The 12,767-nt window shown below is 47.4% G+C and overlaps 2 protein-coding genes across 4 annotated transcripts; one reads left to right on the forward strand and one right to left on the reverse strand.

The window, feature by feature from the left end:
• Positions 1-571: 571 nt before the first annotated feature.
• LOC123143198 (uncharacterized) lies at positions 572-6,593 on the forward strand. 3 transcript variants are annotated; one of them, XR_006470729.1, is made up of 4 exons: positions 572-1,834; positions 1,895-4,939; positions 5,212-5,361; positions 5,579-6,593. XR_006470729.1 is itself a non-coding variant. In XM_044562046.1 (2 exons), exon 2 carries the CDS (start codon positions 5,666-5,668, stop codon positions 6,158-6,160), a length of 495 nt encoding a protein of 164 aa, XP_044417981.1. In that variant the 5' UTR covers positions 4,965-5,361; positions 5,579-5,665; the 3' UTR covers positions 6,161-6,426. The 3 variants fall into 3 exon arrangements, 1 of the variants encoding a protein (XP_044417981.1); XR_006470728.1 differs by having other exon boundaries at positions 576-4,939; positions 5,579-6,426; XM_044562046.1 differs by lacking the exons at positions 572-1,834; positions 1,895-4,939 and having other exon boundaries at positions 4,965-5,361; positions 5,579-6,426.
• A 3,704-nt stretch (positions 6,594-10,297) lies between these two features.
• Positions 10,298-12,329, reverse strand: LOC123143199 (uncharacterized). Its single transcript, XM_044562047.1, has 2 exons — positions 12,059-12,329; positions 10,298-11,352 (listed from the first exon to the last, which is right to left on the reverse strand). Exon 2 carries the CDS (start codon positions 11,307-11,309, stop codon positions 10,524-10,526), a length of 786 nt encoding a protein of 261 aa, XP_044417982.1. The 5' UTR covers positions 11,310-11,352; positions 12,059-12,329; the 3' UTR covers positions 10,298-10,523.
• Between the last annotated feature and the right edge of the window lie 438 nt (positions 12,330-12,767).

Here is a 12,767-nt window from a genome sequence, read left to right on the forward strand (position 1 = left end):
GGCGCGCGGCGCGGGCGGGCGTGGCGCGGGGCGGCAAGGCGCGGGCGTGGCGCAGGCGGGCGAGGAGCGGGGCCGCACGGGGCGCGGGGGAGGGGCGTGGCGCGTGGCGGGCGGGCACGGCGGGGGCGTGGGCGCGGCGGGGGCGTGGGCGCGGGTCAGCGCGGGGCGCCGGCGGGAGGGCGTGGCGCTTGGCGCGGGGCGGGCGCAGAGCAACGCGGCGTGGCGCGCGCCGGCCTGTAGGCCGCGGCGAGGGCACGGGCACGGGCTGGTGCGGGGCGCGGAGCAGCGGGTGCGGGCGGCCGCGAGCGGGCGCGGCGCGCGGCGGTTGGCAAGCCGCGGCGGGGCACGACGGGGGCACGAATAGGTGCAGGACGGAGCTAGAGTGCAAGCTCGCGTGCGGTTGAGGCGGACATTTTGGGGTCGATCGGTGTGCTGGGCGCCTCCAACTTAACTCGGACATGCATGCTCGTTTTGCCACTAATTGCCACCCCAAACAAACAGAATCCAGACAAAAACGGACGTTCGTTTGGAGTCGTGCGGTGGAGTTGGCCTTACACCGGATGGATCCATGCAGGGATTGGATGGTAACTAGACCAGCGCACCAGCCAAGTTGAGTTCATTTGACAATCCCTGTCCGTCCACCACACCACCGGAGACAGACACGCCGCACCCAACGCCACTCGAATTCCCCATCGCCCGCGGCCGCGGCCGCCGCCGCTGCTCCGCCGTCGCGGCGCCATGCTCCACCTCCGGCAGCGCGCCCTCTCCCATCTCCTCTCCGCCGCACCAGCTCCTTCCACATCCCCTCTCCTCTCTCTCCACCGCCTACTCTCCGCGGCCGCGGCCGCCATTTCCCCGAACCCTAGATTCGTCGTCGAGGACTACCTCGTCGGCACCTGCGGCCTCACCCGTGCCCAGGCACTCAAGGCCTCCACCAAGCTCTCCCACCTCAAGTCCCCCGCCAAGCCCGTCGCCGTCATTCCTCGCCGGCCTCGCCTCTCCGGCGCCGATGTCGCGGCCGTCGTCGCCAAGGATCCGCAGTTCCTCTGCGCCAAAGTGGACAAAACTCTGGCCCCTGTCGCCGTCGGGCTCACCGGCCTCATACATCAGCGATGACAAGATCGCTGCCAAAGTGGACTACTTGAAGAAGGCGTTTAGGTGGTCAGATACCGAGGTTGGCATTGCTGTGTCCAAGGGTCCGTTCTTGCTGAGGAGGTCAAATGACGTGCTGCAGCGTATGTCAGAGTTCCTGATCTGTGAGGTGGGGTTGGAACCGGCGTACATTGCTCATCGCCCCGCTATGCTCACTCGTAGCCTCGAGGGCCGGCTCAGGCCCCGGTACCATGTTATGAGGTTTCTTAAGGAAAATGGATTGATAAATCATGACAGAGACTACTATACTATGGTGGTGGTCAGCGAGAAGGTATTTGTGGAGAAGTTCATATGCCCTCACAAGCAAGCTGCACCACACCTTGCTGAAGACTATGCAGCTGCTTGCACAGGACAGGTGCCTGCTACATTCAGATTTACATGAACCAGGAAGCAGGAAAATGGATTGCTAGAGCGCGAGTGGAACTACTATTCAGCAGCCTTGGTGGCAGAAAATTTTCATGGGAAAGTTCGTATGTCCTCACAAGGAAGCTGCCCCCACCTCGCCGAAGACTATGCTGCCACTTGTAGGGAAGTGCCTTCTAATTTCAGAATTACATGACCAAGAATGGGCGATGAGAACTGCATATGGCGCAAAAATGTTTACACTATGTGTAGTGAGCTGGTAATCTCTGTCTGTGTTCATTGCCTGAGTGGATGTTGGTTGTCTGCTATAGTATGTCAGGTACGTACATGCTAATTTGGCATCGCTAGTCCTGAATAAAACTGATAATTTTATTGTTAGTCCTTGTATGTCGATCAACCAATCTTGGTGGCTGGGGCCTTGCTATACCACACGTGATTCTCAAGGCTCTGTTAGTTGATGACGCTCTGAAGCTTCCTTCAGTAACAAGTACTCCTACTTTTATGACCTGATGTGTGCGGGGGTTTTACTCAGAGAAGCTCCTACTTTTCTCTATCTGAATTTTGCTAGTTTGGTAATCCTTCTCGTATTGTATGTCCATTACATCATTCAGTAGAGAAGAAAGATACACTGCAATTAACCTGTCCATCCTGATATCATATTGTCATGCATACTGAGAACTAAGAGTGTGACATCAGGGCATTCTGCAAATGCTTTCAAATATATTAATTAAGAGTATATCTGCAGGACCTATATGTTTATGTTCTCAATTGCCGTTGCAGCTTTCAATGCAATCCTGAGTCAAACTATCTTTCAATGAAAAAAGGTTATCATTTTTTGCCATGAAAGATGATGTGAAGTCCCAAAATTGGTTGAACATCTTTTTTCGTGAGAACAAATCTGGAATTAACGTGTTAGTCACTGCCATGGATTACGAGTCGAACGACTAGTCTAGACTAGTCGCTCGACTAGTCTACGAGTCGCACTCCAGCTGTCGACTCCTTTTCTCGTGTAGACTACAAATACGAGTCGAGCCGTCGAAGGACTAATCGACGACTAGTCTGGACTAGTCGTGCATCTTGAGTCGTTCGACTAAAAAAAAATCCAGGCTTGCTCCAGAGAGAGCAGCCTCAGCTGGGACGAGGCGCCGCCAGCACCCACTGGCCTGCCACTGCCGCCGCCACCCACCGCTGGGACGGCGGATGGCGCAGCCAAGTGCGGCAGCCGGGCGGAGCTCGTGCTCAGGCGGCGGCCATGGCCGTGACCCGTAGGCGCGCGCGGCCTTGAGACGAGAGAGGAGGAAGAGAGAGAGAGGGGAGAGGAAAGGAGGAGGCATGGCGGTGGTCGGCGGGCTCGCCGGCGGGAGCGGCTGAGGCCGGCGGAAGGCGGCAGGAGGCGCGGGTCGCGTGCGCGCGTGCTCTGTGCGTGATGGCGCTGGCGGCGGCGATTGGGTAGATCGAGAGCTAGGGTTCCAGTGGTTGGGGGACTAAGTAGGCTGGCCACTTGGGCCAAATGGGCCAGCTGGTGGGTGGGGGGCGTGCTGCACGGTGCTGAGCTGGGCTGGGCCTGACAAGTGTTGACTAGCACTGCTGGTTTTATTATGTATATACTGTAATGTGCTGTACAGTTTACTACATACTACTACGTACTACTACTAGGTATTAGTAGTTGAGTACTACAGTACTATGTCGACTAGTCTAGCACTAGTCTAAGACTAGTCCGATTAGTCTATGAGTCTCAACCTCGGAACGACTCGTCGACTCGTAATCCTTGGTCACTGCTCAGGTTGCAGTTTTGAACTAGTCTGTTGGTTGCTTCCTCTAGTTCTTCTAAGCTGAAACTCTTCATTCTTCCTGCAGTAGCTTTGTTTGTAAGACATTAACTGTTGTGAAAGCAGGTCATTGTTTACTAGTAGTTTATATCACGTTTTTTTTTTATTTTTCTCTTATATTCTTGGATGGGCTACTGGCTGATACTTTTTCTAGGAGCATCTGACGTAAAAACTGAATACTTCAGTAGTTGGCCAGTAGCATTTTGTTGACAGCCTACCCATGTAGCACTACGTAACAGATATTTCAAAGGCCCTTGTATTTGTACCGGAGACACAACTTGATGCTTCTATGATACGGTGCTGAAAAACAGAGGGCATTTCATACAATATGAAGCAACTTATGTTAAGGTAATCTTAAAAAGGGTTATGGCACTACCATGTTAATCTCTGCCATACTGTTAGCTAATTTTATTCAATATTAGCACTATTTGTATAGATTCTCGGGACATCTTTTTCTCTTGGAATATTTTTCGGAACCATTAGGAACCGCAGATTTTTTAGTCCATCACATTCATGCATTTACCATAGTAAGGTGAATCTTATGTACCATCCTCTGTTTTATACTTTGCCATTTTAGATGCTCTTTTAAATTTGCTTTAGTTGTATTGTTTACAAACTCCTCTGAAGACATGTAGACTGGAATTAGAGAAAAGAGAATGAAAATGTTGAAGACTATATTACCTTACCCAAGAGATGGTCCCAGAGATGATATCTTAACCAAAGCTTGGTCTTAACATTTAAGGTAATGCAATATTTTTTTTCTCAGTTATACGAATGTCATCTCTTTCGTATACACTTCTCAATTAAATCTCAGTCTAGGCATGCAAGTACTATTTGTCAGATATAGTGTAGTTATAAAATCTTACAGAATTTCAAACACAGAAATTGTAGACTTGCTGGTGGTCCTGAAATTAAGAATCAAGTTGTATGAGGCGAGGATGGTGGTACACATTTGTTTATTCCTGGTGTTAGGTTGTAGAAATCGGAAGAAATGAGATCTCAGCTGTGTGCATCCATTAACAAAACGGAGAGCTCTGATCTGAAATGAAGATCAGTTGTGTGTCTCTTCTCTCATGCCTAGTTTAGCTTGTGGGAATTATAGAAATAAGATTAATGCAATGAAGGCGAGGGAAAGGGGTCTGTTAAGGAAGAGTAAATAGCATAAAACTACTACTTTACAGGCTAGGGTTCCAAAAAACTACCACTTTTTAATTTTTCTCAAAAAGCTACTAGTCGCGCGGTCTGCTGTTTTAAAAAACCCAAACCCGCGGTGACTAGCGATTTAACCGTTTTCCTGACCGCCTGGACCCACCTGTTAGCCCACGTGGCCACGCGTGCTCACGACGCGGCCGTTGACGGCCGTCAGGCAGGCCGGTTCAGTCGGAACTGGGTAAATACCCCCTCGGTCGGTCGGGCGCACCCTGCTCGCTCACTCTCTCCTGCTCGCTCTCACTCCCCTACTCCCACTCCCCTGCTCCAGTACGAGCTCGCCGCCGGTCGCCGTCGACCTCCTTGCCGCAATGCCTTCCTGGAACGACGAGGAAACGAGCTCCGAGGAGGAGTGCGAGGTCGTCAGCATGGACATGGGACTTATGGTAAGTTTTTCTTTGCCACCTAGGGTTAGGGTTAGGGTTAGGTGCTAGTAGAGCAGCCATGGATGTTGCTGAGTGTAGTGTTGTTGTCTCTGTGATATTGATCTTGCTGAGGGTGGGGTTTGATTGTAGGATTGAGGTAACACCTAGGGTTCATCTCTGTACAGTGTTAGGGTTCATGCTAATTTGGGGATTTTACAGTGTTCAGGGTTAATGAACAGTGCAAGTTGATTGTGGTATTGAGTGCAGTGTTCTGTTGGTCATTTTGGTTGCAGGAGGAACCAAACACCATTGTGGAGCCCCTTTTCTGTGGCCAACTTGAGCTTGCTCAACCCAAGTGCATTCTGCACCAAATGAGGCCTATTAAGCGTGTTGCTTTTGAAGGCATTGTGACAGGAAGGCGTTTCTATGGTGGCCCAGTCCAGGTTAGATGCCAATTAAGTTTTCTGCTATGGATGTTCACTGATGTTTGATATGATGCAGCAGTTTGTTACTTTGGAAACTCAATCATGGCATTGTAATAACTTATCATATCTCATTTATTTTATTCATTGTTAGAAATTTCAAGTTTATCAAGTTAATCATGGAATTGAAATAAGCTACTAGTCCACTTCTAATAACTTATCACAATTACAAATGCAGGAAAATGGTGTGAATTGTGGTGTTGTAGAGTGGGTTGATGGGCCTTGGCCTCCTGTTCTTCAGAGATGTCTTTCCAAGCTATGAGAAATGTTCCATGAGCAGAACTGTGGAAGGGTACTTGACAAGGAGAAGTTTGAGAAGGAGTTGGCCAAGCTGAAGTGTGAACATGAAAGGGAGTTGGTCAAGCTTAAGATGAAAAATGACAAGCTTTGCATTGAGTACACCAAGCTTGTTGATGATGTATCCAAGATGTTTGATTGGCAGGATGGTAGGGTGGACAAGGTGTACCAGAAACAAGTGGAGGAGGAAGAACTTGAGAAGAAGAAGATGGAGCTAGAGGAGAAAGCTATGTTGGAGGTGCAGATGGAAAAGCTCAAACTTGCAAAAGAGCAGAGGTGCATTTTGCAGAGCCAAGCTGATATCATCAAGAACACCAGGAAGGCTATGAAGGATGTTGAAGTTGACAGAGATGTTCTTAAGAAGGAGAAGGAAAAGCTTGAGCTTGTTGTTGCTGAGCTGCTGAAAGATGGGTATGGCAGCAAGGAGAAGTTAGAGCAAATCAAGGCCATCCTTGAGTCTTGAAGTTGCTGTGATATGTTGGTGAAGTAAGTACATCCAAGGCCTTTATATAAGGATGTGGCCTAACAGTCTGAAGTGGGGTGTACATTTTGGGGGAATGTGAAGTTTAACCTAGTGTTTGGTCATGCATTTGAACTTTAGTTTCTTACGTAAGAACCTTATTTCCTATGTTGTTAAGTAAGTTGTAATGGATCACCTATGTTGTTAAGTAAGTTGTAATGGATCTCCTATGCTATTAAGTAGTGGAAATGGATCTCTTATGCTACTAAGTAGTGGAAATGGATCTTGTATGCTATTAAGTGTTCAAATTTATCTTCTATCTTTTATATGTTATTTGTTAGCCTACATATATTATTTCTATGGGTAATTGGGCTTAGTGGCCCACTAGTCTCTGACCAAATGCAACACTAGGCCTACTAAACCCAACCCCATCCATCTGTCAATATAAACCCCTCCCCACCCCCACCCTTTCCCAGTGACTCCACCAGTCGCCACCCAAAAGAAAACCTACAGATGGATCCTGACATGGGAGATGTCACGGAGGAGGAGGGGGAGGCTGTGGAGGTTAGGGCAGCAGCGGCGCAGGCAGAGGGCACTAGAGGCGGCCCAGGATGAGCAGCAACAGGAGTTCAACCGCCGACTCTCCGACAAGGTACTGGAGAAGTGTAATGATGAAGAATTGGAGCTGGTTTTCACTGGTGGCAGGGGAAGGACATTCATGAAGATCATTAGCTGGGCAGGGGAAGGTTTGTGTATGACATAATTGTCTCAACACCAGCTCTAGGGTTTGATCTAATGGTATCCTCACAAACCTTGGCAACCCAATTAACTGTAACTTTGGTGCTCTCTCCACTTGCTCCACAAGTGTGATCCAAATTCATCTTCTTGATGCTGAAAGTTGACTCATTAGCTATTCTAGAGGCCACTATGTAAAACTGACAACCTTGCTTTCTATCAGAGCACCAAGCAATAACCCTAGTTGGTTCATTTTTGTGATACTCAGAATTCCTAAGTGTCCTGACATGGAAATTTCTTGGAGCTTCTCTGAACTCCACAACATTTAGGAAGCACAAATGCAATGCAAACTGCTCATGTGCATCAGGGACTGATGGATCATACCACCTACTCTCCTTCCTCTTCTTCAACCTTCTCTTCCTACCAGAAGGCAACCTTGGAACTTCTTCTTCATCACTAAGGCCAAAATCACCTGGAAAGCAGTATTCATCAGGTCCAGGCACAAAATCTTCAAACTTGATGTGTTCAGGCTCACTGTGTGACTTACTAGTTGGGCCTGGTTTTCTGACAGGATTAAGCTTCTTTGCTCCTTTCTCTGGTACAACTGAGGGTTCTTCATGTTCAGAAAGGATTTGGTCTTCCTCCCAAAACTCAGATGGTTCTGAGTTTGCTCCACAATAGTGCTCTGCAGGTTCTTCCTCTCCCTAGGCTTATGGCTTGTCCCTGTGGCAGCCTCATCTTCACCCCTACACCAAGCCTTGTATGATATTTTCTGCCCTTTGTAATCACCCCTAAAAAACTCAAAATCTGAAGAGGATTTGTCCATCTCATCTTCATCTTCATCTTCCTCATCTTCTACTTCTACATCTTCTTCTTCCACAACATTTTCCCCCTTGTTCAAATTACAACTATGTTGTGTGTTAAGATAGGGTTCCTCAGGGATTGCTGGTGCCAAAGTTGCATCATGGAGTGGATACAGGACACCTTGTTGGGAAACACTATAAACAACAGGTTCACCAACATGATCAATGGGGATCTGTTCCTCAAGCATGATGTGATCCATGTTAACATCTGCTGGGCTTGGATCAGTAGGCTTTCTGACAGTGATGTTCAGGACCTTCTTATCAACAAACAAGTCAAGCATTTCCTCTAATGCCTCCTCACTATCCAGGACCTCCACCCCCTCCAAGCCCTTTCCTCTTCCTTTACATAAGTCAGACAAGCCTCCATTCCATAACCCTCCAACTCAGCTAATGCTAATATGGTCAGATAACTAATATCTGAAGAAACTGAATACTTTCTCTCCATGTTATCTGTTCCTTGAAAATGTAGCCTCATGTCCCAAATGTCATCATCTAAGCTGTAGGATTAAATTGACAAACAATTAATTTTTAAGTCACTCAAACTTAAAACAATGACCAAATGCATTGCACATTACTGAACTTTCTTCTAATTACAGTGAATGCACTAATCAAATGCACTGACCAAATGCACTTTCATCTACAGTGACTTAACCAATAAAATAAAGTACCATGCCAAGAACAAACAAGTACTAACCCTAGTTCTAAATTGAACTAAAGGACCCAGAAATTTGTAATTTGAACTAAACGTATGAAGGGCCCAGAAATTTCTTACCTCACTCCACCAAAGGACGACGCCCAATTGTGGCCGCCATCTGGATCCGCGTGGATGCACTTCGCCACTGCCCTAGCCGCGCGGACTGCCGGATCTGAGCTCGCCGGATCGACCTCAGCCGCGGGCGGTGATGGCTGCCGCAACCGCTGCGCCGGGAAGCTCGAGCTGCCTAGCCCTGGGTCCACCTCTGGATGTCCACCGCCCTCCTGGCCGGTGACGCCTTGGCTCAATAGCTCGCCGCCGACGGCATTTGGCTGCGTCGCCGCCATCGCCCACCTAGGTCACTGCGGGGGAGATGAGGGGGAGACAGAGAGAGAGTGCGGCCCGACCGGCTCCTTTCGTTCCGACCGGACCGGCCTGCCTAACGGCCGTCAACAGCCGCGCCGTGAGCGCGCGAGGCCACGTGGGCTGACAGGTGGGCCCAGCACGTCAGGAAAACGGTTAAATCGCTAGTCACGGGCGTTTTGGGTTTTTTGAAACAGCCGACCGCTCGACTGGTAGCTTTCTAAGAAAAATTAAAAAGTGGTAGTTTTCTGGAACCCTAGCCTGTAAACTAGTAGTTTTATGCTATTTACTCGTTAAGGAACGAGGTGACTTGCCAGGTGAATATGAATTTGAAAAATAAGTACTTTCCGCAAGTAAGAATTGGTTGGGCAATAAAGAGGAGCATACTGACTGATTTACTGAATTTTGTAGATCGATGGTGCTTTCTTTCTTCCTGGAGAAGATGTGATGAAACTGGATATATATGCATACTACACGTGTTTCTGAATGCTCTGTTAGTTTATGACGCCCTGACCTGACGTGTGCGGGGGTTTTACTCAGAGAAGCTCCTGCTTTTCTCTTTCTGAATTTTGCTAGTTTGGTAATCCTTCTCGTAATTGTCCTAGAGACTGTATGTAAACTATAGGTATGTTACCCTATTGAATGGAGACTCATGCTCTGAACCTTTTGTTTTGTACACTGGGGAATTTCTGGTATTATAAAATGGTCTTCATTTTTACTCTACCTCTAGGAGCCCGGTTTGCAGAATCGGTTATCAAAATCTCTGGGCAACAAAGCTGCTGTTCAGTGCCGGTGGGAGCTATGTAACCTGTGTATTATGTCTTGCCATCTTTATTTGTACAATTATGCCATGACCCAGAATTGGAGGGCAGTATTGCACTCACAAGCATGTACATAACTCATCTATAATATGAAGAGAGAAGTCATTTTGGCTGCACATCCTCTTGAATAGCTTGAACCAAACATTGTTTTTTCCTATATTTTTTTGTCTTCTTCTCTGAACTCATGTCAGCCGAGCTCCTTCAGTATTGTTTTCCTGTAGTTTAGTTCTCTGAACTCGTACCAGGAACAGTGTTTTCCTGTCAGGTACGTATGGAAGGGTTGAAAAAGGAATCATTCAGACAATAGAGAAACTGCATGCCATGGTGTTCTGTTTCCTTTGTCAGGTAAATATGGAAGGGTTGTCTTGTAGATTCAGAGACATTTTGCAAGATCTAACTGGAGAAAAGTGTTCTCTCACTTCACAAGAACACTCAGTATAGGTGACTAAATTCGCTAAACATCTTGTCTTGACCGATTTATATTGCGCAGTGCAATGGTTAGTATATACATTAATGTGTTTTCCATTGAGGATCTCCAGCACTCACGAAACAACTAGCTCAAGGATCTTTCAAAATAATTCATTCAGCTAGACAACCAAAGGTAACTTCTAACACTTCCATACCAGAAACTTTTTAGACAGTTTGCAGATATACTTGTATGCACACGAAAAGAAATTAATACGATAGCGCACACATAGTAAATCTGGAATCTAGCTTTACAAGTGTAGTTTGTACAAAATACATTGAAAAGCTAGTGTCGCAAGCATAAATAGACTGGAATATTTAGAGATATCTACTACTATCTCCGTCCGGAATTAATTGACGCTCAAACGGATGTATCTAGGAAGTACAGTACTACTATATTGGAACAGCGATATTGATTATTAGAATTACTGACTTCCAGGTGGTGGCCCTCGCAGAAGCATGCTTTCTCTCTTCAGTTTTTCTGCCCTGACAGTCTCTAACTTGCGCCTATCAATACTCTTCTCTCCAGGTTCTTTTGGAGGTCTGCCTCTTTTTTTAGGTTGAATATCACCTGATGTACTTCTTTGTTTTGAAAGCTCACCTGATGCAGTTCCATCCTTTCGAGGCCTGCCCCTTTTCTTAGGTTGATCACTAGGTTTCAGACATACTAGAGCATTTTCTCCTGCTGATGTTGACGCCTGAACCAACCCTGGGAGTGGTAGGTTGTTTGACTGTTGGCCATTTACTGCTCTAACCACCATCTGATTGCTAGCAACATTACTTCTTGGTCTAGCCACCTTAGTTCTGTAGTTGGGAACACCATTCTGATGTTTGAATTTGTCCATCACAAGTGTTTTGAGCGGAATGGTTATGTCCAACGGTAGCAGGATCTCCTCCAGTTCGTGCCACTCAAGATCTTCCTGGTCTCCATCTTGATAGACAACGGTGTACCAATTTCTTTGACTGTCATACTTGACAACTTTCCCTACATAGTATATGTCTCCAAACCGCTTTCTCACTTTCCGCTCTTCTAGCCATTCCCCAAAGCGATGATCGACTCGAGATCGCGGAGCATCTCTTACTGCAAGTTGCGAACCAGATGCGAATTCAGGAGGCAAGTCTGGGAGACCATTGATAATGATGGCAGGCTCTCTGGGTACTTGAACAACAGGTTCAGTGTCTGACTCTTGCATGTCCTTGCTCCCCTCCATGACCTGGTATTGCACCAATTCCTTGGATTTAACCACAAACAGCCTGGGGGAGAAAGAAAATAGCTTCATCCATAAAGTAAGTCATCATAAGCAAGAAAAACCAAAGAACCAAGTGAGAAGTAACCATAAACCAAGCACTTTTACAGCTACAATGCATACTTTGATGAGTCAGGCATGTCGAAACATAAGAGATAGCAACCAGCACTCCGGGATTTAGGAAGCACGGCACATCGCATTCGCATCAGTGCTGCTACTTGCATTTAGTAAACACTTGGGATACTAACAAGCTACAGATGCATTTCCGTTCTTGCATCTGTACTTCACCTGTGTGCCAGATTGCTGTATTGAGGCATGATACCTGTATCACTCATGTGATGTGTTCAATTTACTCATTGCACTCATTTCATATCAAATCATGAGCACTAGTGTGTCAATCAAAAGATAAAAGTTGCATCGCGTACTATCGACAGACAACATAGCAATGCACACTACCTCCACGCATACCAATTGGCAGGTGAAATGCCCACCGTGCACACATGCTTCAGTTGACAATTTCGCATAGCAATGCCCATTGTGTACACATGCTTCAATTGAAAAATTCGCATAGCAACGACCACTGTGTACGCATGTTTCAATTGAAAAACTGTTTTAGAACAGCAGCCTCTAGCATTAGCACAACCACCCATCCAAAAGAAGAGTAGTACAACGGCAGCAGCTAGCACACGCGCGAGAGTACAAGGGGAGCTCACCCTCCGGTGACGAGGCAGAGGCAGGTCTGCAGCGGCCGGCGTTGAAGAGGGAGGGCGTCCGCGTCTTGCCTGGATGCTCTGCACAACGGGGGAGGGGGCGGCGTCCGGCGGCAGAGGGAGGGCGACAACTTCCGGCGGAATATGCGCGCACTACGGGGGAAGCGAGTGGGCGGCGGCGACCGGCGGCTTGTGACGGAGCTGGTGGGATGTGGGAACCCCTAGCACGCGCAAGCAAGAGAAAGGAGTCGAGTGGGGGGATGCCAGCGTCTGACACCCTGTCCACATGGGCCGGCCTGGCTTTAAAAGGGCCTGCCACTAAACGGCCTGTGTCCGTCCTTTTTATAAAAGGACCGTGCCGTGCCGGCCGGAAGGCGTGGAATATCCTATTGGACGCACAACGCGTCAAAATGTCGACACTTCGCACAGACCTTGGGGATCGAGCGATCACCAGGGCCAGCCCATTTAACGTTGCTGCTTTTCCGGTTTTGGGAACCTTCTAGAGTTTCCCAGCCGGTTTTCTGGTTTTGGTTTTTGGTTTTTCTCTTTCTTTTTGGTTTTTGGTTTTCCCTCTTTTCTTTTGCTGTTTCTTTTTTTTTTCTTTTTACGTTTTTTCATTTTTCAAGTTTACTTTTCTTTTTTTAAGAGTTCATGTTTTTGAAAATTGTCTGGAAACTTAAAAAAAGTTTGTGCTTCCAAAAAAACGTTCAAT

Source organism: Triticum aestivum, chromosome 6D (genome assembly GCF_018294505.1).
Source record: "Triticum aestivum cultivar Chinese Spring chromosome 6D, IWGSC CS RefSeq v2.1, whole genome shotgun sequence".
Lineage (NCBI taxonomy): Eukaryota > Viridiplantae > Streptophyta > Magnoliopsida > Poales > Poaceae > Triticum > Triticum aestivum.

What these genes read in the sequence shown, in the direction of transcription:
- LOC123143198 (XM_044562046.1), top strand. Translation starts at nt 5,666, where the DNA reads ATGTTCCATGAGCAGAACTGTGGAAGGGTACTTGACAAGGAGAAGTTT.
- LOC123143199 (XM_044562047.1), bottom strand. Translation starts at nt 11,309, where the DNA reads ATGGAGGGGAGCAAGGACATGCAAGAGTCAGACACTGAACCTGTTGTT.